The 21,371-nt window shown below is 38.9% G+C and overlaps 1 protein-coding gene across 3 annotated transcripts in view; it reads left to right on the top strand.

The window, feature by feature from the left end:
* Nucleotides 1–872: 872 nt before the first annotated feature.
* LOC122553801 (polypeptide N-acetylgalactosaminyltransferase 11-like) overlaps nt 873–21,371 on the top strand; it is a 35,361-nt gene continuing 14,862 nt past the window's right edge. For 2 of the 3 annotated variants that reach the window (XM_043698144.2, XM_087990084.1), the window contains exons 1-9: nt 873–1,097; nt 3,517–3,825; nt 4,431–4,554; nt 5,121–5,287; nt 5,564–5,689; nt 7,013–7,262; nt 7,498–7,615; nt 7,951–8,103; nt 15,373–15,597. In XM_043698144.2, coding sequence (XP_043554079.2) covers nt 3,555–3,825; nt 4,431–4,554; nt 5,121–5,287; nt 5,564–5,689; nt 7,013–7,262; nt 7,498–7,615; nt 7,951–8,103; nt 15,373–15,597 — 1,434 coding nt within the window. In that variant the 5' untranslated portion in view covers nt 873–1,097; nt 3,517–3,554. The other variant, XM_087990085.1, reaches the window with a different exon arrangement.

Raw genomic sequence — 21,371 nt, 5'->3', positions numbered from 1 at the left:
CTGCAGTCCTCACTTTCTCCTCAAAGGATGTGGTGGAGGCTGGTACAATTGCAACATTTAAGAGGCATTTGGATGGGTATATGAATAGGAATGGTTTGGAGGGATATTGGCCGGGTGCTAGCAGGTGGGACTAGATTGGGTTGGGATATCTGCTCCGCATGGACAGGTTGGACCGAAGGGTCTGTTTCCATGCTGTACATCTCTATGACTCTATAAGGCACAACACCTCTTATTCCTCAGGCAGCTCAGAACATTTGGCATGTCCACAAGGACCCTCGCCAACTTGTACAGATGCACAATAGAAAATATGCTGTCTGGATGCATAACGGCCAGGTATGGCAACTGTTCTGCCCAGGACCGTAAGAAACTACAGAAGATGACGTGCACAGCCCAGACCATCACAGAAGCCCACCTTCCTCCATGGACTCCATCAACATGGCTCGCTTCTGTGGAAAGGCTACCAACATCACCAAAGAAACATTGCACCTCAGTAATGACCTCCCACAACCTCTTCAGTCAGGCAGAAGATGCACAAGCCTGAACTCCAGCAGGATCAGGAACAGCTTCTTCCCAGTCTTTATTAGACTGATGAATGGATTCTCTAGCCTCAAATAATATTGGTCTTGCTAACTGCCTAGCGCACCCTTTGCAATGTAACCTTTATGCCTCTGTCGAAGTCTTTTCGATCTGCACATTCCGGCTTACAATAACCGAACGCCCCTCCCCAAGCGCCTGTCAATCACCGATCGAACGCAGCTCTCCGAACGACTGACAATCACCAATCAGTCGCCCCGCCCCAAGCGCCTCACAATCACGTACCTCTGACCCCGCCCAGAGCCGCTGACAATCACTGATCGTTCGCCCCGCCCCGAGCGTTTGGAAATGATCAACATCGTGCCCCGCCCCCAGCGACTGTCAATCGACCTCACGCCTTGGCCCTCCCGGCTCACCCAGCATACACCGGCTTATTGACGGCTGTCCCGTCCCCACGGTGAAGCAGAGGCGGGCAAAGAAAAACGCTAGCCAGCCAAAGGGTTGACCGGCGAGGCGGGTGCGGGGTTCGCGTCTGCGGCCCCTCATTATTGAGAGAAGAGTGGGTGAGTGGCGCGAGGACGACGCTGGCGATTCCGCTGAAATCTGGTGGAATGGGGGTTCGGCGCGAGCTGATTCAGTTGGAACCCAGCGCTTGCGCACTAATTGTTCCGTGGTCGGTATAAAAGGCGGAGCGGGGAGCATCCCTGGAATCAGTGGGTACAGGTGGGTTAGTTAAGAGTCCCTCGTGGCCACGCTCGCGCTCTGCGTGTGGGCACGGCTCCCCAGTCATGCATGCTCCCTGTAGTTGCTGGTGACTCCTACCTCCTCAGTGTTTGTTCTTAGAAGATTTTGAGCATTCTTTCAAGGCACTATCGAGTGGTCTTTCAGCCTGCAGGTTTTCCGGTTCCTTCTCGCTGCTCTTCACTATGTTTTAGTCTGTTGAGGGAATAGGGTGGATAAAAGTGTTGTAATCATTTGATGTAATTAGCTAGCCCCATGCAAGGCTCAAGGGTTTAATTAAGCATCATTGCTAATGTTATCTTGCTGGCTTAAAAAGGATTTGGAATACTTATTTTTGAAGATGGTGTCCTAAAGTGAATATTAACAAATATTAATGTCAGGTCTGTTTGACAGAAGCTGATTCAACTTTTAAGTTGAATATGAATGTGTTGATGCCCAGATGAGATTATTTTCCATTGTGACCCTTCCAAGATTTTCTCTTTTCTACTTTACTTTGAATTATCAAAATCTACAAGTGCATAGGGTTCTTAAAAATAATCAGAGAAGCATATATTTTATCTGTCTTATAGCATTCATCAGAACAGATGAGACAAATATAGTTGGAGGGAGCAGTAGTGTTGATGCAGTAGGGAGGCTGTAGAAGGACTTGAACAGGTTAGGAGAATGGACAAAGTGGTGGATGGAACCCAATGTAGAGCATTAAGATAATGCACTTTTACTGGCAGAATAATTGTAGACTTTTTTAGAGAGGAAAGGCTTTAGAAATCTGAAGCAGAAAGGTATTTGGGAGCCTTAGTTAAGGATATGCTTAAGGTTAACATTCAGGTTCCATTTGGAAGGCAAATTCAATGGCAGTATTTATTCTGAGGATTAGAATACAAGAGCAGGGATGTGGTGCTGAGGTTGTAGTAGACTCTGGCCAGATTGGATTTGGAACACTAAGTATTTTTTGGGTTCCTTTATTGAAGGAAAACTAGGCTAGTTTTGGAGGATAGCCAGAGGAGGTTCACAAGAGTGATTCTGGGATGAGAGTGGCAGTTGAGGAACCTGAGTCTATATTCAGTGGGGTTTAGGAGGAGGGGGTGGATCTTGTTAAAACTCTCAAAATACAGAGAAGCCTGGATAGTGAATGTGAAGAATATGTATCCACTGGTAGGAGAGGCTAAGACCTTAGAGGCACAGTCTCAGAATGAAGGAATGACCCTTTAGAATGGAAGTGATTCTGAATTTTATCAGAAGGTGGTGTATTTGTGGAACTCATTGCTGCAAAAGCTGGAGGCCAGGTCATTGAGTGTACTTTAGACAGTGATTGACAGACTCTTAATGAAGACATTGTTGCTTACCAAGAGAAAGCAGGAAAATGGGGTTGAGAAATATTGGCCATAATCAAATGGTGGAACAGACTCACTAGGTGAAATGGCCTAATTCTGCTCCTGCATCTTTTGATCTTATGGAATTAATAATAGAGCAGCCAACCAGTGGAAAATTCTTAGTAACTGCAGTGAGGGCAGTGAGTTTGTGCCAAGAGTGAAAATGTCCTATCAGTGTTCAGATAAATAAGTAAAAATCTGCTTCATTGTTATTAATTGAAGGGTTTGATTTTTGTTCAACATGTTGGGAGAATCCCCTTTCCTTTGAATTTAGAGATTTGTCTCCATTTTATTTTTAAATGTTTTTTGAAGCATAGATGTTTCCTATTTACAATAAATTTGCATCTTCATGTTAATAAATGGGGTGAATGTAGTGAAAAGCTTGCTTTAAAACTCTGCGCTGAATTCAAATGTTTACACTTATCTAATGTGCAACCTGTAAGATTAACTTTTCTGGAATTTCAGGGAAATTTTCTGATATAAGAAAACTTGGAAGCATACAACATGTCTTCATGTTTGTCTTGGTTGTTTCTGAAAGAGCTATTCAAAAAGTTGTCCTACTTCCCTTTTTTTAAAAGCAGAACGTGCCTTAAAGATTCTCAGAAACTTAGTTTCTCACGGCAATAGGGTCAATAATTGTTTCTTGTCTTACTCGTACAAATTATCAAAATTTTTAAACGCGCCTCCTCTAGTGATAATTCTAGCATCCCTAATCTCTTTGCTTGATCAGCAAAAACTCCTTTGAGTTAATCTTTTTAATGGAGGATTTTTTTTTTTTGCCTGTAGCTTCTAGTTGCTTATGCATATTTCAGTGGATGTGACATTTACTGATTTTATTCTGAATGAGCGATTTTTGTTTTATCACTTTCAGGGTAAGAAGAATGGGCCTCTGACAATGCTAGGACTATCATGGGTAGTATCAGGTTCCACTATTTCTGTTATGGATGCCTTTTTTCTTCGTTGCTTTGGACATTTCTCCTGTTCATCTATTTCAATCTAAATTGGGAAAAATATACTTTCAGTAATGTGCCCTTCCAGGGGAATCCAGGAGTAGCACAGAAATTTCAGCCTCCAGTAATACAAAGTCATAAATGGCTTCCTGAATTTCAGCAACATGGTACTCCGTTTATAAAACCCATTAATAAAGAATTGAAAGAAATTGAGCTGTCTCCTGAGTTGGGTGAGTAATCGTTTTCTCGAACTGAATTCTTCAAATGTAGTAATTGCAGGTATATTGATGGCAAGCTGGTATAGCTTGGTGTCTTTTTGTTTTACATGTTTGGGCACTTTTTATGCAAAATAGATGTTTTTAAAAAAAACATTTGTATCTTGAATTATTTTCTGTGGAGAATAGAAACCAGTGTGAAGTGGAGGAGAGACATCTTGAGACATGAAACAAACAACATTCAATAATTTAAAGTGTTGCGTAGTCTCTGACTGATACTTCTGGAATGTGCCAATCCATTTGGTATCAGCTTGGGAGTATAGTAACAATTTTCCTTTACTTTGACCAGGAACACACTGGTCTTACGCAGCAGTAGAATGTACTGAGACAAGATTGTAATGTCTTAAGGTTGAGTATTGTTGGTTTTCATAAAGTGTAACATTAGTGAACTGAGCTTTGTCAAAATGGCTACTTTTGAAAGAATTTGAAACATTTTTTCAAAACAGAATTTTTAAGGCTTTTTTTTGTTGTATGACTCTTAGTCAAGTATTTAAACATTTCAGAAATGAAATAACTTTTGCTCTAGGATTTTACTAAAGTGAAATCTCCTTACTTTTCAGGAAGGATTTTCAATGAAGCTGATCAGGAGATTCGGGATATGGGATACCAGAAACATGCTTTTAACGTGCTTATCAGTAATCGTTTAGGTTATCATCGGGATATTCCTGATACCAGAGATCCAAAGCAAGTCCTGCCTTTTCAAAAATATGAAAGAATCTGCATTGAGTTATACATGGTGCAAGAGCATTTTTTTTCAAAATATTGACTTGTTTTGAAAAATTGATTTTTAAATACAATGACCTGGATATTGGGGGTCGAGGTGGAGGGCAAAGTCATGTTCTTTGTCCTTGGTGGCTAACTTCCTCATTCTAGTGGGGTTAAAGCTTAGGTCACCTCAAAGTTGAACTTGTTTCCATTATCTGAAATTCCAGAAATCTTCAAGACAAGTGATTAGTGGGAAGTGGAATTTTTTTTTTTTGTCATTGCACTTTTTAATAAAGCTGCTTGTTTTTCTCTCCATTTAATCTTTACAGATTTGATATTTTCTTCAGCAAAGTTTAAATCAGTACAGTTTATTTTGCTGCTTTCATGGATACAGAAATGTCCAGGAACTGCTAATACATTCTGAGGAATTATATTTACACTCGAAGAATGTGTTTTATGAAAGTAGCTACCAGTTTTATTCAACTAAACATTGCAGTGAATTCTGGGAAAATGTTAGTTTTATTGTAAGCTGTCTTCTATTATAGATGTAAAGAGAAAAGCTACCCTGCCGATTTGCCATCTGCTAGTGTTATTATATGCTTTTATAATGAAGCAATATCAGCACTGCTTCGGACAGTTCACAGCATCCTGGATCGCACGCCTGCATACTTATTACATGAAATTATCCTGGTGGATGACAGGAGTGATTTCAGTATGTAATTTTTTTTTCTTTTCTGGCCTCCAGCTTTTTTCCTTATTCTCTTTTTATTTTTTTTTAAAAAGTAAATAATAAATATCTAAAATGTCTATTGTCGCATTGATTTCTTCATATACTATTCTGATCTTGTAAAATCTGCTCTTGAATTTGTTTTGATTTTTTTTTTGCTTTAAAACCTCTTGGCTGGTAAAAGTAGGACTTTTTAAGTTTGCTTTGTCTTCATTTATCCCTCCCCACCCAAATTTATTATGCTTTGTTTTCTATATCCAGTTGAATTAAAAGATGAACTTGAGAAGTACATTGACAACAACCAACTTAAAAAAGTGAAACTAATAAGGAATGTAATGCGAGAAGGACTAATACGTGGCAGAATGGTTGGATCATCTCATGCAGCAGGTATGGTGCTGTGTGAAACATTTTTCTTTGTTAATGCATTTAAGTTTGCCCGTGTTGCATTCTTTATTCTGGTCAAACTTCAGGCAGATGTGAAGCTTTGCAGAACTTTTGAATATTTTTATTTGAAGTGGATGTTTGTGGTTTTTTTTCCTGCATTTGTTCAGTCTTTTGTTTCAACTTATTTTGGCCATGTTTTTGTTTCATGTGGTACAACAACTAGTCAAAATCAGTTTTTCTACAAGTGTATAATCTTGAATTTTGATCTTAAACCACACTGGTTTAATACAGATGGTTGAACAAAGCTTATTTAGACATTTTTTTTTCCTTGAAGACTTTTGAATCAGACTATATAAGGAAGAAAAGATCATTCTGCTTGTTTGTTAACTCATTCAACAGTTGATATCTACCCTCTGCCTTTCATCATTAGCTGCCAACTATTTAAATAAGATTGTCAGCCACACAGATGCAGATTTTTTTTTGTTTTACCTAAAATAGCTATTCTGAGTTGCTAAGAAACATCTGCTTGCAATTAGCTGCATCTATTCCTTCTGCACATCAGTACCTGAAGGCAGATGTAATTTATTGGCAAGCACTGAGTTTACTGCAACTAAGGGATACAACAACATTGCAATCTTCCTAGGAAGTTCATTTTGTATTCAAATCCTCTGGAAGTTGTCGTATACCTGAATGGACTTCTAGCAGTTCACATTGAAGATTCACCTGGGAATCCTGAGTTGATTCCCTTAGCACTTGCATCAGCTTTTACATGGATTCATTTGGAGGGAAAGTGCTAATTTTAAAAATGTCAAGTAACAAATTAAATGTTCCTTTTCAAAAAATTCTTTTTTTTTTCCAGGGGTGTATTCTTCAGTTTTGTAGTTGGACCTCTGTGCTGATGAAAGAGCAGGTTCCCAGAGAACCTGATCACTACTTTTTCACTCCTTGCTCAGTATGCAATTTAGAAGTAGAGTTTTAGTCCCTTTTTTTTGTTTATTCATTAGCATACCAACAACTTGCCTCTAGGTTTATTGCTAACTGTGGAAATAACCTTCTGCACCACAATTCTATTTACCATTGTTAGGAGTCCTACAATGTCAGGTTATAGTCCAACAGGTTTATTTGAAACCACAAGCTTTTGGAGCCTTCTCCTTCGTCAGGTGAAGTGGAGGGTTTGCCTATTTGCCATAGGTCAAACTACTCTATATTCATTTCTGGTTTAGCTTGAACTATTGTTCTGAATTTGTCTTTGTTCAAATTTTCCTTTTTTTTTTGATTTTTAGCTTGGATTTTAAAACATGATTTTTATTCTTTTTTTTTCTTCAGGTGATGTACTGGTGTTCCTCGATAGTCATTGTGAAGTAAACGAGATGTGGCTGCAGCCTCTCCTGACTCTAATTAAGGAAGATCACCACTCTGTAGTCTGCCCACTGATTGATATCATCAATGCTGACACACTAATCTACAGTTCTTCTCCAATCGTGAGAGGAGGGTTTAACTGGGGTCTGCACTTCAAGTGGGATCCTGTGCCTGTCTCACTGCTGAATGGACCAGAAGGAGCAACTGAACCATTCAAGTACTAATCCAGTAATATTTGCTTCATTTTTTTTTAAAGGGAGGATTGATCTAAAGACACTGAATGTTGTATAGAAATATACAGATTACCACATGCCAAAAAACTGTAAGATGAACTTTTGCTCACTGCCGAGTAGTCCTCCAACTAAAAAATTACTTTCTGTAGGTCTAAACGTTTGGAGGTTATTGCAATTTAGCATGTGGTTAGACTGTATTCTTTGCATTCCTTCATTCAGATCACCTACAATGGCTGGAGGATTGTTTGCCATTAATCGGGATTACTTCAATAAACTGGGACAGTATGACAGTGGCATGGATATATGGGGAGGAGAAAACCTGGAAATCTCCTTTAGGGTAACTTTCCTTGCTGCCTGCTAATTTAAAGAAATGGTTTTTTTATCATGCAATAACTAATTCTCATTTCAAATTGACTTTCCATTCTTGACTTTTATCCTTTGACTTGCGCAAAATATTCAAAGTGACTTAGATTGTTTTTGGCTTGGTCAGATCAGTAAACACTTATTGATTTAACACTTAACTTGTAGAAATTTTGTGTTTGTGACAAAATTAAGTGATATCTGGTTGCAACTGGCTTTAAAAGTATTAACCTCCAAACACCTGGTGTTTTTGTTTTTGAAAATACCATTTTAAATACTTTTCTACACTAAACTTTATTCCTTTTGGCTCAGATTTGGATGTGTGGTGGGCAGCTGAAAATAGTCCCATGTTCTCGTGTTGGGCATATATTCCGCAAATGGCGACCATATGGCTCACCAGGAGGAGTGGATACCATGGCATATAATTCTCTGCGTCTTTCTCATGTCTGGATGGATGAATATAAGGTATATATTTACAAGGGGAATTTCTCGTTATTTCTAATGAAGGGTACAAGAAACATTTAAATTGTACCTGGCAAACATCTATGGCCAGCATCTTTTTAGCAGTAACATTTTTTATTTAAAATGTTTCAAATATGTAAGGAACTTGATCAACATGGAAGGTTGAAGATTTAAGTGAAAAGGTGAGAGCTTGAATATTTTCCCCTTTTTTTTTTTGAAAGAAGGTTTCAAGTTTAGTGAGCTGTTCTACTAGTAATTAATAAGGAGCTTGAGGTGGTTGAGTTTAAACCCAACATTAAGCAGTTAATTTAATATTTGGTGTCCAGATGGTAGCAAGGATGAGATTCATGATTTTTTTTTTTCTAGCATTCTGGACAAGCTAGATAGGATGCTACCAAAGAGAATATTTAAGTTGTTGATTGACAGAGGTTCAGATTGGGGAAAACTTCCCTACAATTAAGATATTTAATGCTTTTAGGATGAGAATAGGTAGATTAACACAAATTGAGCAGGTCTTCAAGTAATGCTAGGTGTCATCAGCATTCCATCAAGTCTGCACAGACATAACTAACCACTAAAAATGCACTAATCCCAACTTCCTGCACTTAACCATCCTTTGAATGTTACAAGATTGAAATGATCAACCAAATATTTTAAGGTTGTAAGGTTTCCAGCTTCCACAACTTTGCTGGCAGTGCATTATAGATTTCCACCAGCTGAGTGAAAATGTTTTTCCTAATCTTCTGAATCTTCTGCATCTTACCCTAAAAGTTTGTCCTTATGGACCCCTCAACCAAATGAAACAGCTGCCTCTGGACCTTGTCCATACCCCTCAATCTTGTTACATCTCAACCATGATCCTTCTGTCTTTGCTCAGAAGAAGAGTCCAGGCCTATCTAGTCTTTCCTTTTTATGGTTTTGTTTCCCTATCCTGGTGAACTTCCTCAGTACCACCACTAGTGTTATTATCACCTTTTCTGTAGTGAGGTGATCAGAATTGCACACAATAGTGACACTATTGTGACACTACCAATGTTCTGTACAACTCAAACATTCACCTTGTTCTTGCTTTCATCAGTTGTGGCACAGTACAAGTTTATTCACCTGCTCTGCTGACTCTGGGATCTAGAATAATTACCCAATATTCCATTGTTCCTCTAAGCTTAGTGTCCTAGCATTCGTTAAATACTCCATCTTGTTTCTTCAAAGTGCATTACCTTGCATTTATCAGGGTTAAATACCATGTGTCACTGGACTGTCCATCTGACCAACCCATCTATATCTTCCTGTAACCTACGACCATCATCTTTGCTATTAACCGTGAGAGCAATCTTGGTGTCATCTGCAAACACTTGCCTCCACATTTCCTTCTACATCATTTATGTATCTAACAAACAATAAGGGTCACAGTACTGATCTTTGTGGTACATCACTGAACACTGGCCTCCAGTCACTCAGGCAGCTACACCTGTGAATTATTGCATGATTGATTTTTTTTTTTAGTGAAGTAGGTGTTAATAAAATCCTAGTTTTGGATTCCAAAGTTTTTGAAATAAACTCGCAGGGAAAAAAAATCCGAGGTTGATGTGAAATATTTTTATAAAATGTGTGGGAATGGCTACTATGACCACTTGAGCTCTTGAATCTTGAGGACAGGATTTAATTGATGTAGTAGTTCACAACGTTTCAGAGGTCTGTGTCAAATTGTTTCCTGCGTGAGCTGGGCCCAGTAATTCCTTATTACAAAGTATAAGCAGCAATCTAATTGGAGTCAAGAGGAGGGTCCAAGACACTGTTGCCATCAACTGGAATCCTGCTGTCTTTTTAGAAAGAAAACAGCAACTGACTTGAACTCGCCAAATTTTAGATATTGGCAATTCAGCAAACTGATTAGTCATGTGACAAACACAGGCACATCAGGCCCTGAGGGGTCATCTCATTTGAAAGGAATGATGCCAAACTGGCAATCAATTTCCATTGTGAAGAGAGTGAGTAGGAGCATTTAGTGTTTGTTATAATATGAATTGAGGTTTTCGTTTTCTCCCAGAGTTAGTGGGAGGCAGATGGCTTGTCGCTAAGCTGCTTTTCGGCTTTAGCTGTAATACCTATACAATGCAGGGGGTTCAGAAGCATTGAAAATGTCATGTGATCAGCCCAGGCTGTTTTAAATGTCTCAAGATTATTAATCTTTCAACCGAAATCTGTAAATTTCTTCCATGCTCTCTGGCCATGTAAATTTGTTATAACCTCTGTAGAGGCCAATAACTGCATACTTTAAAAAGAAAATAAACTTGGATTTTTTTAAAAGATTGCTACTATAACAAGTCAAAGCACTATCTTTCATAGCTAGGTTGCATTCTAAACCAAATCACAACACAACATTCTTGTTTTCCTTAGCACAACAAAAATCACATCACAGATGTACTTTACAAATCTCCAGAGACCAGTCTAAAATGATTCTTGGCTCCTGGGGGTTTATTTCTTTTCTATATCTCGGCTTCCAACTGTCTCCTCAGTTAAGATTTTTTAACTTGAGATGATTCTTCTAGAACTCTTGGTAATCCTACTCAAAGCATGAGCCCTCTTCTGCATTCTTGTGTGGTGAACACAACATTTTGCTGACTATAACTGCCATACTTTGCCCAGATCTTGATAGACTGGCCTAGCCTCTTTGTTCAAAGGTATTCCCAAACTCCATAACATGAATTTTGTGGGCTTTTTATGGCAATAAGGATAAATCAGCATTTGAGATGCCACCTCTCTAGCAAGTAAATGGGAAACTTAGTGTACCTGCTTACAAAATACTATCAAAAGTGTGGTGCTGGAAAAGCACAGCAGGTCAGGCAGCATTTGAGCAGAAACATTGACATTTTGGGCATAAGCCCTCAGGCATTTCTGATAAAGGGCTTATGCCTGAAACATGATTTCTCCTGCTCCTCAGATGCTGCCTGATCTGTGGTGTTTTTTTTTCCCAGTTAAATGATCGATGCCCCCTTTTAATCGCCTAGGAAAAACCCAGGCTTGTCGGGTGGACTTTAGAAGCTGTGACATGACCCTTTCATTTTTACAATTTTTTTAAAAATTAGACTGACCCAAAACTTAATCATCTTAGTGCTCATAATTATGATCAGATTTGTATTCCATTTAGTCAGTCTTTTCTGATATAATACACATCAAAAATGACATGGATTATTTCAGTATCAACGTGTTAAAGATATGAGCACAAATACCTTTTTATTTATTTACATTCTAATAACCATTACTATTTCAGTAACTAAGAAGCCAGATGTAAAATGTGAACTGTATGATATATGAACTGTTCCCAAGTGTCTTTAACAGTAGTTTTGTCTTAAGAGTAGGCATGGTTTTCCTAAATCTTCAGTTTCCTATGATTTTTGTTCTGGTACTTATATATTTTAAAAAAAAAGACAAATGTCATCACCTTAAGATTCTTTTTATAGAATAATTTCAGACCAAATAAACTGTTTGAAATCCTGACCATAGGAAACCACACTGAGAGCAAAATCAAAATTTCAGCTAGAATAAGGTTTCCTATTTGAGCTACTGGTCAAATTATGTAATCCTATCTTGCTATAACTTATTGGTTTTTTTTTAATTTTAGGTTAGCAATACCTTCAATCTAACATGCATTGTCCTTTTTTTAATCTGAAGTGGTGTTTTTCACTTTAGAAAGATCAACAAATATTCTGTTTGAAACAAGCTGATGTTCTACCTATGCATGGTTGGATAAGATTTTATAATCCTGTGGGATGAGAAATTCTACAGAAAGTATCTGCTCCCAAGCTGCTGCTAACCCGCAACACTAATGTTTAATAAAATGACCACATGTGACTGAGCAGTACTCAATGTGCAAGGTTTCTTTGCTTGTATTTAAATTGTAGGAAAGATTAATAGATTACCTCTCCATCTCAACTAGTCAACTGTAACCTGGATGAACAAAATTTGTTGGTTTAGGTCACTAATAAATTAATATCTTCAAGTTTTCATTAGCACATGTGTTCATGGAATAATATTTGCATGCCAATAGGATGACTAGCAGACTTGAAATTTGCTATTTATGGAATAGCATTTTTTGAACTTTATTTTCAGCGCTTTTTAAATTTGATTTTGATTTAAGGTATTAACATTTTACACGACTGGGTGGATAACAGTCATCCTGTAGTCTGAAGCTATAGCTTGTGATATAAACAAGCATGATCTGACATCCTTACCCAACAGGTATTTCTAGCTGGGATTTTTTTTTTGGTATAGTGATTTTTACAACCTAGAACTTTTGGTTTCATGACCATCCAGTTTTGGATGACTTGTCCAAGCAGCTGGTACTGCTGTCACAGACGAGAATAGCTATGTCACTAACTGGGATCAATCTTGTCTTTATTATTAGGAAGCTGCCAATAAAAGCCCTGAATTTATTTCTAACTCAGTTTTTTTTGTTTTAACTTCATTTTGTAGTGATGAACTGAATTGGTTTAAGTGTAAAACCCAAGATATCTGCTTAAAATTATTTACAGTTGTGGTTTTTTTTTTTTGAGACTAATCCCCCAAGTTCATTTCCTTGGCCTGTGCATGCGATGTCTTAAAGTTTTTGCAATGTATTGTCCTTTTTTTTTTTTTTTTTATTCCCCTGTATGTTACAAGGGTATATTGCACAAAATATAAGCAATTGATCATTAGTCTGTCCATCTGTCCGACCTACCTACCTACTGAAATAGTACTAAAACATGATGGGTGCTGTTGAAATGTTACATGGAGCTTTTAGAATTGAAGGAAGCCAGAGGCTTTGACCAGTTCTTGACTTACCTTTTAAATTCTGTCTCAGAGATCATAAATGGAAACCAAATTTGAATATAATGCTTTATTGCAAACTTTAATTACAAATAACAACATGAATTTCATGTAGCTTTTGTTGGAGGGGTTGTGAAATGAATTGTAAGGACATTCCCTGGATACAAGAATATCTAGGATATAGTCAGGATAGATCGAGCGAATCCTTACAGTACAGTATAAAGGCAGTAGGAGTATACTTAAGAGGGAAATCAGGAGAGCAAAAAGGGGCTCGTGAGATAGCTTTGGCAAATAGAATTAAGGAGAAACTTGGGCGGCACAGTGGTCAGCACTGCTGCCTCACAGCGCCAGAGACCCAGGTTAAATTCTCGCCTCAGGCGACTGACTGTGTGGAGTTTGCACATTCTCCCCGTGTCTGTGTGGGTTTCCTCTGGGTGCTCCGGTTTCCTCCCACAGTCCAAAGATGTGCAGGTCAGGTGAATTGGCCATGCTAAATTGCCCGTAGTGTTAGGTAAGGGGTAAATGTAGGGGTATGGGTGGATTGCGCTTCGGCGGGTCGGTGTGGACTTGTTGGGCAGAAGGGCCTGTTTCCACACTAAGTAATCTAATCTAATCGGGTTTTTACAAATACATTAAGGACAAAAGGGTAACTCGGGAGAAAATAGGGTCCTTCAAAGATCAACAAGGTGGTCTTTGTGGAGCTGCAAGAGATGGGGGAGATGCTAAATGAGTATTTTGCATCAGTATTTACTGTGGAAAAGCATATAGAAGATATAGACTGCAGGGAAATAGATGGTGACACCTTGCAAAAAGTCCAAATTACAGAGGAGGAAGTGCTGGATGTCTTAACGCATAAAGGTGGATAAATTCCCAGGACCTGATCAGGTGTACCCTAGAACTCTGTGGAGAGCTAGAGAAGTGATTGCTGGGCCTCTCGCTGAGATATTTGTACCATTGATAGTCACAGGTGAGGTGCTGGAAGACTGGAGGTTGGCTAATGTGCCACTGTTTAAGAAAGGTGGTAAGGGCAAGTCAGGGAATGATAGACCAGTGAGCCTGATGTCAGTGGTGGGCAAGTTGTTGGAGGGGATCCTGAGGGATAGGATGTACATGTATTTGGAAAAACAAGGACTGATTTAGGGATAGTCAACATGGCTTTGTGCGTGGGAAATCATGTCTCTCAAACTTGATTTGAGTTTTTTTAAGAAGTAACAAAGGATTGAGGACAGAGCAGTTGATGTGATCTATATGGACTTCAGTAAGGCGTTCGACAGGGTTCCCCATGGGAGACTGATTAGGGTTAGATCTCACTGAATACAGGGAGAACTAGCCATTTGGATATAGAACTGGCTCAAAGGTAGAAGATAGAGGGTGGTGGTGGAGGGTTATTTTTCAGACTGGAGGCCTGTGACCAGTGGAGTGCCACAAGGATCGGTGCTGGGTCCTCTACTTTTTGTCATTGACATAAATGATTTGGATGCGAGCATAAGAGGTACAGTTAGTAAGTTTGCAGATGACCCCAAAACTGGAGATGTAGTGGACAGCGAAGAGGGTTACCTCCGATTACAACCAGATCTTGACCAGGTGGCAGATGAAGTTTAATTCAGATAAATGTGAGGTGCTGCATTTTGGGAAAGCCAATCTTAGCGGGACTTATACATTTAATGGTAAGGTCCTAGGGAGTGTTGCTGAACAAAGACCTTGGAGTGCAGGTTCATAGCTCCTTGAAAGTGGAGTCGTAGGTAGATAGGATAGTGAAGAAGGTGTTTGGTATGCTTTCCTTTATTGGTCAGAGTATTGAATACAGGAGTTGGGAGGTCATGTTGCGGTTGTACAGGACATTGGTTATGCCACTGTTGGAATATTGTGAGCAATTCTAGTCGTCTTCCTATCGGAAAGATGTTGTGAAACTTGAAAGGGTTCAGAAAAGATTAACAAGAATGTTGCTGAGGTTGGAGGATTTGAGCTATAGGGAGAGGCTTAACAGGATGGGGCTGTTTTCCCTGGAGCGTCGGAGGCTGAGGGGTGACCTTTATAGAGGTTTACAAAATTGAGGGGCATGGATAGGATAAATAGACAGGTCTTTTTCCTGGGGTTTGGGAGTCCAGAACTAAAGGATATAAGTTTAGGGTGAGGGGAAATATTTAAAAGGACCTATGGGGCAATGTTTTCATGCCATGGGTGGTGCATGTATAGAATGAACTGCCAGAGGAAGTGGTGGAGGCTGGTACAATTGCAACATTTTAAGAGGCATTTGGGTGGGTATATGAATGGGAAGGGTGTGGAGGGATATGGACCAGGTACTGGAAGGTGGGACTAGATTGGGTTGGGATATCTGGTCAGCATGGGTGGGTTGGACCAAAGGGTCTGTTTCCATGTTGTACATCTCAATAAACAGCACCTTGAGTTGTTAACACTTTTTTGTCTGTTTCCTTCTAAAATGCGTAAGTTATTTTCCATTTTCAGGAACAATACTTATCCTTAAGACCTGATTTGCGGAAACAAAATTATGGTGACATTAGTGAGCGTTTGGAACTGAGAAAGAAACTGAACTGCACATCTTTCCAGTGGTACCTGGACAATGTATATCCAGAGATGAAAATTAATGGACTAAATGGAAAAGCCAGAATGCAACAGCCACTATTTATGAACAAAAATCCTAAACGGTCTAAAATACTACAGCGGGGAAGGGTAAGATTCAACAGACCTCAGTTGATTTATAAATAAAACTTTTGACTTTTCAGATGCTTCCATGATATGATACATTCCTGTGTATTTTCTGTAGAATCCGATGCAACTAGGGAAATTGGAACAAGATCCAGAATGTTCAACTTAGTTTGGTTGCTTGCTCAGTGAGAGTTGCTTATTCCATTTCACTTTTTTTAAAAAATCTCTGAATCAGTTTTTTGGAGGTGATTTTGAAAAATAGCTATAAAACTACTCAGATTAAAGATTTCAATTTGCATTTAAGCAAATTCTAGGGTCTCTTCATTCTCCTCTGCTGCCTTTTGTGGATCTTCACCTGCTGCTTCCTCAGGCTTGGCTGCTGATCTTGCTGATGTTGAATTGTTATCTTTACTTCAAATGCAAAGGCAATGCAGAATGTTTTAACTCCCAGCATACTATTTGTGTCAATGCCATAACAGAATCTGTCAGGAACTGAGAACAGCATTTCAGTAACCGGTATACCTGAGCCCTCACGTCACTGTTATACCTAAACTGTATGCAATGAAGGCTTACTAAGGAGGCCAGTGCTATGCCTTGGTAAAGAACTCTGATGTATTTAACCATATGTAATTGAACATAGCGTGAACACTCTGGAGTAAGGCGTTGTTACAGCCCCTTCCCTTGAAAAGGCACCTTGCACAGAACATGTCTTTGCATATTTAATTACAGTTCAAAGGTGAAAGCTGTGGAACATGTTTTCAAAGTGTTAGCCTGATTACATCTTAGTTGATTAAGAGGCCACTAGTATGGACAATGCATTTGTAATGATTGCTTGAGGCCACAATTTTTAACATTCATTCTTAGACAATGGAGGAATCTGGTAATTTAAAATGATGCCAGATGGATGGCATTCCTGAATGGCACAATTAAAATCACAATGAGAGGCCTGCAATTTGGAAAAAAAATTCATTCCAAGGGTGGTGGGGGAACAGTAGCTTTGGCATGTGATTGCAACCACTTGGTTTTGGATCAAAGTTGGCAAGCTTTCAACTTCATGTTCTTGTGACTTGCAAGCTCTACCTGAGACACCATTTGGTTTTTAAATATATAATCACTTTTTTTTTCATTTGGGTTTTTTTTTGCTTTGCCGTTCCTGTCACCCTGATGTTTGTTTTCAGCACTTTTTTTTGTTTTCTCTTCCTCCTGTCTCACTAACTGTAAATTTCCATGTCCTCATCACTCTGACACTTGCCCCATGTATAAGCCAGTGTTGGATTTCACAGATCACTGTTCCTAAGGTTCTCTTTCTGTCATCTATGAAACCCAATCCTTGAATTGCTTTCTTTTGTAGATATTCCCTAAGTTACCTCAGGGCAATGAGCCCATCTTATGTGACTTTCCTTTTCTCCCTCTCCCTCTTGCACATACTGTCTTTGCACAAGACTAGCTCCAAGAATGGACCATGCCCCATACAAATGCCTCAACAGCAGTCCAACTGATTAGGTATAATTTATGACCGACCAACCATGTCCACACACTAGCAGGACCAAGACCCTGACTGTAGCCAACTCTCTGCCATAGAATTTCAGAAGTCCATTGATCCACCATCATCCCACTAAGGACTGTTTCCTGTTGCTTTCAGAGGTAGTAATTTTGGTTGAAGTGCATGTGGTGTGTTTACTACATAGGCTGCTGACAATATGCTATAGTTGGACACTGACCGTGTAGTATCAGTGATTTATGTCCATCCCATTGACTCAGTGACCAGCTAACAGCCATAAGATTCCTTCTGTTGTGTCCTCCCCCGTACACAGTAATTTGACAGAAGTTAGTGGCTGTCCGAGTTCCAAAGTCATGTTGCGGGACAGAAATAGTCGGAGTAGGCATTGTGATGAGGCTGCTAGTTTATCCATGTCAGTACTCCAAATTGAGTATGCAGGATGCTGTAGCGAAGGTTGGGACAAGCAGTCGTGAGTTGCAGCCATCAAATACTTGCTCTGATTTTCTAAGTTGAACAAGCTTTATGATGGAGATGGGGAAAGCTGATTAGTATTCAAGAGGATTCTAAAGTTTGAATTTTAAACCTTGAAGGAAAATCTGTTTCCTCTTCCCTCTTGATGTTGAAGTTCTTTCTTTCTCCTGTCTGTTTATCCATACCCCTTCAGGAAGGGGAAAGTTCAGATTGGTTTTACCTGACTGAGCTTTGTCATTTTGTATTATTCTGTACAGTTTTTTGTTTTGAATATGGGATAATTGTTCCTATTTATAGGTGCAGTGGAAAATACTGGCTTTAGACTGTGACTTTTTTCAGAGCAATCACTCAGGACTCAACATTAACATTTTTTTCTCTTTTTTATTTTGAAACAGACTTTTAAATCCAGACCTGCTGAGTTTCTCCCTTTATTTTCCCCCTACCATCCATTGTTACTAAGTGTTTATTATTCCCACAATTGTCTGTAACACAATACTAATGGATGTTGTTTTTTTGATTTAGACTATTATCATGATTATACTGGGATAAAGTAAGATTTAATACCACAATCATTTGCTGGAGGGTGGATGTTTAATTTTGATTCTTCATTGGTTGAAGGGATGATATTAAAGTGTTGTTGGTCCTGTGTGTGAACTATTATTTTAATGTCAAAGTTACTGCACCTCCTGTTATACACTCTCTATCCTTCACTTTTTTTTAAATTAGACATCATTCAAATAGTTAGTCATTTTTCCCTAAACTGCTTCCTTTTTTTTTCCTCAGCTAGACTGTTTGGATACTATGAAACCAATTGTATAGGGTATTTCTACTGTAAATCAGAATTACTATGTACACACAAACAAAAATCTCAGTTTAAGTATACCTACTCAACACTTTAAATGTACGAAAATAAAGTGCATTAATACATTTTAAAAACTGGCTGTATCCAAGTGATAAAGTACTGTTGAAAACTGTAACTAGGAGCATTTGGCATACTTTTAACTTGTTTGTTTGAAATTGCCTATAATACCTTCTCTAAAACAAGACCAATCCTTCTGGAGTAGTATTAGATAATTTTAGTTAAAGTGGCAGATTAATCTTAAAAAGCAAAACAAATCAAATTCCTCTTTCATATAATGCAAGGAAGAGAAATAAAACGGTTAATAAAATTGCACTACCTCCCAGCACCAGTGCCCTGGCTTTGATTCCAGCCTCTAGTAGAAATTCTGTCTGGGTGGAGTTTACATGTTCTCCCTGGCTCGTTGTAGGTTAGGTAGTGTGGCCATGCTTTTTAAAAAGAAAACTTGCTGTGTATTAAGTTTAAAAATCTCAACACCAGGTTATAGTCCAACAGGTTTAGTTGGAAGCACACTAGCTTTCGGAGCGACAATCACCTGATGAAGGAGCGTCGCTCCGAAAGCTAGTGTGCTTCCACCTAAACCTGTTGGACTATAACCTGGTGTTGTGATTTTTAACTTTGTATACCCCAGTCCAACACCTGAATCTCCGAATCATTGCTGTGTATTGTACAGGTTATGTGGGAATCTGCAATTCACAAAAACCAATATCACTTGCAACCAAAGTGGAGGCTGCATTTATCTGTGTAGATAGACTTTAAGCTCAGCTAGATTGCTGTATACCTCCAGTTTAAAAACCACACCACACCAGGCCAACAGGTTTAATTGGAAGTGCTAGCTTTTGGAGCGCTACTTCCTGCATCAGGTGATTGTGGAGTACACTGCTATAAATTCTGTGTCTTATAATAAAAGTTTAGTGTGCTATAACTGAAATTACACATTGAAAAATACCTTGATTGCTTGTTAAGTTTCATGTTAGTTTCACTTCTTTCATGTGTAAATCACAAAAAACTTTTTTTAAAACAAGTTTACATTCTTAGGTTAACCTAGTGTTGTGATTTTTTAACTTTATACACCCCAGTCCAACACCGGCACCTCCAGCTGTTCATTCTTTTTGAATGACCTCCCCAAGTAGGAATTGTTATGACTTTGACTACAGGAGTGCACTGGAAACCAAGCTCTACTGCACAAAGTCTGTCTTTGCCAACAAAAAATGGTCCATTTGTTTTTCCTTATCTTGATGTTTTCTTCAATAAATTCAAACATAACTCTCCTTTATCAGAAACAACCCTATGCTTTAAAGATGTAGCAAATTGGTTAATTCTGCATGGCAGCTTGATAATTAACTACATTTCTCTTTTAATCCTAACACATCCACACACTTTTATAGAGACAGAGTTGAGACACACTGCTTTGTGGGAGTCTTAAGATAAAAAGGCTGTTCCTTAACAATAAGATCACATTGCTGTCAGCTGGAAAACAATGGAAAATCAGTCTGGGTAGCAAGTCGGATTATGGGGCTCAAGATTAAGTTAACAGTTTGGTTTGAGGAGATCGGAGATATTAATTCCCGGAACTATCCTTGGAGAAATATTTCATCAAGATATTAGGGGCAGCACGGTGGCTGAGTGGTTAGCACTTCTGCGCCTCAGCGCCAGGGACCTGGGTTCGATTCCACCCTCGGGCGACTGTCTGTGTGGCGTTTGCACGTTCTTCCCCCATGTCTGTGTGAGTTTCCTCTGGGCGCTCTGGTTTCCTCCCACAGTCCAAAGATGTGTAGGTTAGGTGAATTGGTCATACTAAATTGCCTGTAGAGTTAGGAGGAATGGGTCTGGGTGGGTTACTCTTTGGAGGGTTGGTGTGGACTAGTTGGGCTGAAGGGCCTGTTTCCACACTGTTGGGAATCTAATCTACTGCAAGGGTTAACGTTTAGAGAGAGATGGCATTGCTTGGTTATAATCTATGCACAGTATACCCATACATCAGAAAAAGAAGCCAGATGTAATGGGGCAGTTGCTAAGCAACCTTCATCACTCAGTACCTTCCAAAGCAATCTCTTCAATTAGTAATTAAAGTCATTTAAGACCATTTTCTCCTGAAGTCACTTGGCTTTTTGTAAATTTCAGACAATCCCTAGTTTTTTTGATTTTCATGTTCCCAAAAGTCATAGTAAACCACTTAACTTGAGTGGGTTATAAAAACCAGTAAAAATCAGGTAACATCTGCAAATACAAAATAAGTTAATGGCCTTACATTGACATCTTTGTTGCAGCGGGTTTAATCAAGTCTGGAAGTGATGTATAGCTAGAGACATCCAATCATGTTGCTGACTAAAAACAAAAGGAATTTTCTTTCTGGCCAGACACTTGCTATGACAGTTTGTTTGCTGATGCCTGTGGTGCTTTCAGTTAGAAGCCATATGAATACATTCAATCAACATTCTACATGGTTTATTTATGTACAGTTAGCTTCTGGAGATATGCCCAAGCTAACCATTAAAACATTCATAACATGATGCAAAATTCAACTCTTTGGGCCATGTGTCCCCAAGCATACCAGAACTCGCTGTTTTTCGCATATTTAATGACTTTATCTTGGGCGTACATTTGAAGTTCACAGCCAAAACAAAACTTGGAATTATAGTAAACATTGAAGAAGGTAGCAGTAGCTTCGAGGAGACACAGACTGGTAAAGGAAAAAAAAATGAACAAGCTAAATTGGTAGAACTTCGGGGAGCGCCTGACTAGAGATGAACACCATATTCCAATAACACTTAAATTTACACTGTTGTCAGGAAAAACTTCAGGTTAAGAAGTTAAATAGTTGGCATCACTGTCAGGGTCCCAAGGGAACTTGTTGATTTACGTCTACGAAGATACCAAATTTATACATCACCTAATTCAATGTTTGCCTATTGAACCTAACCCTTTTGAAGATTGAGATCCTGTGAAACATGGTGTTTTAAGTCT

Source organism: Chiloscyllium plagiosum, unplaced genomic scaffold, assembly GCF_037043375.1.
Source record: "Chiloscyllium plagiosum isolate Xiang-an unplaced genomic scaffold, Cpla_swu_hap1 HiC_scaffold_8, whole genome shotgun sequence".
NCBI classification, from domain to species: Eukaryota; Metazoa; Chordata; class Chondrichthyes; order Orectolobiformes; family Hemiscylliidae; genus Chiloscyllium; species Chiloscyllium plagiosum.
Note: the sequence above shows the minus strand (reverse complement) of the source record. Positions and strands in the feature narration are given on the sequence as shown.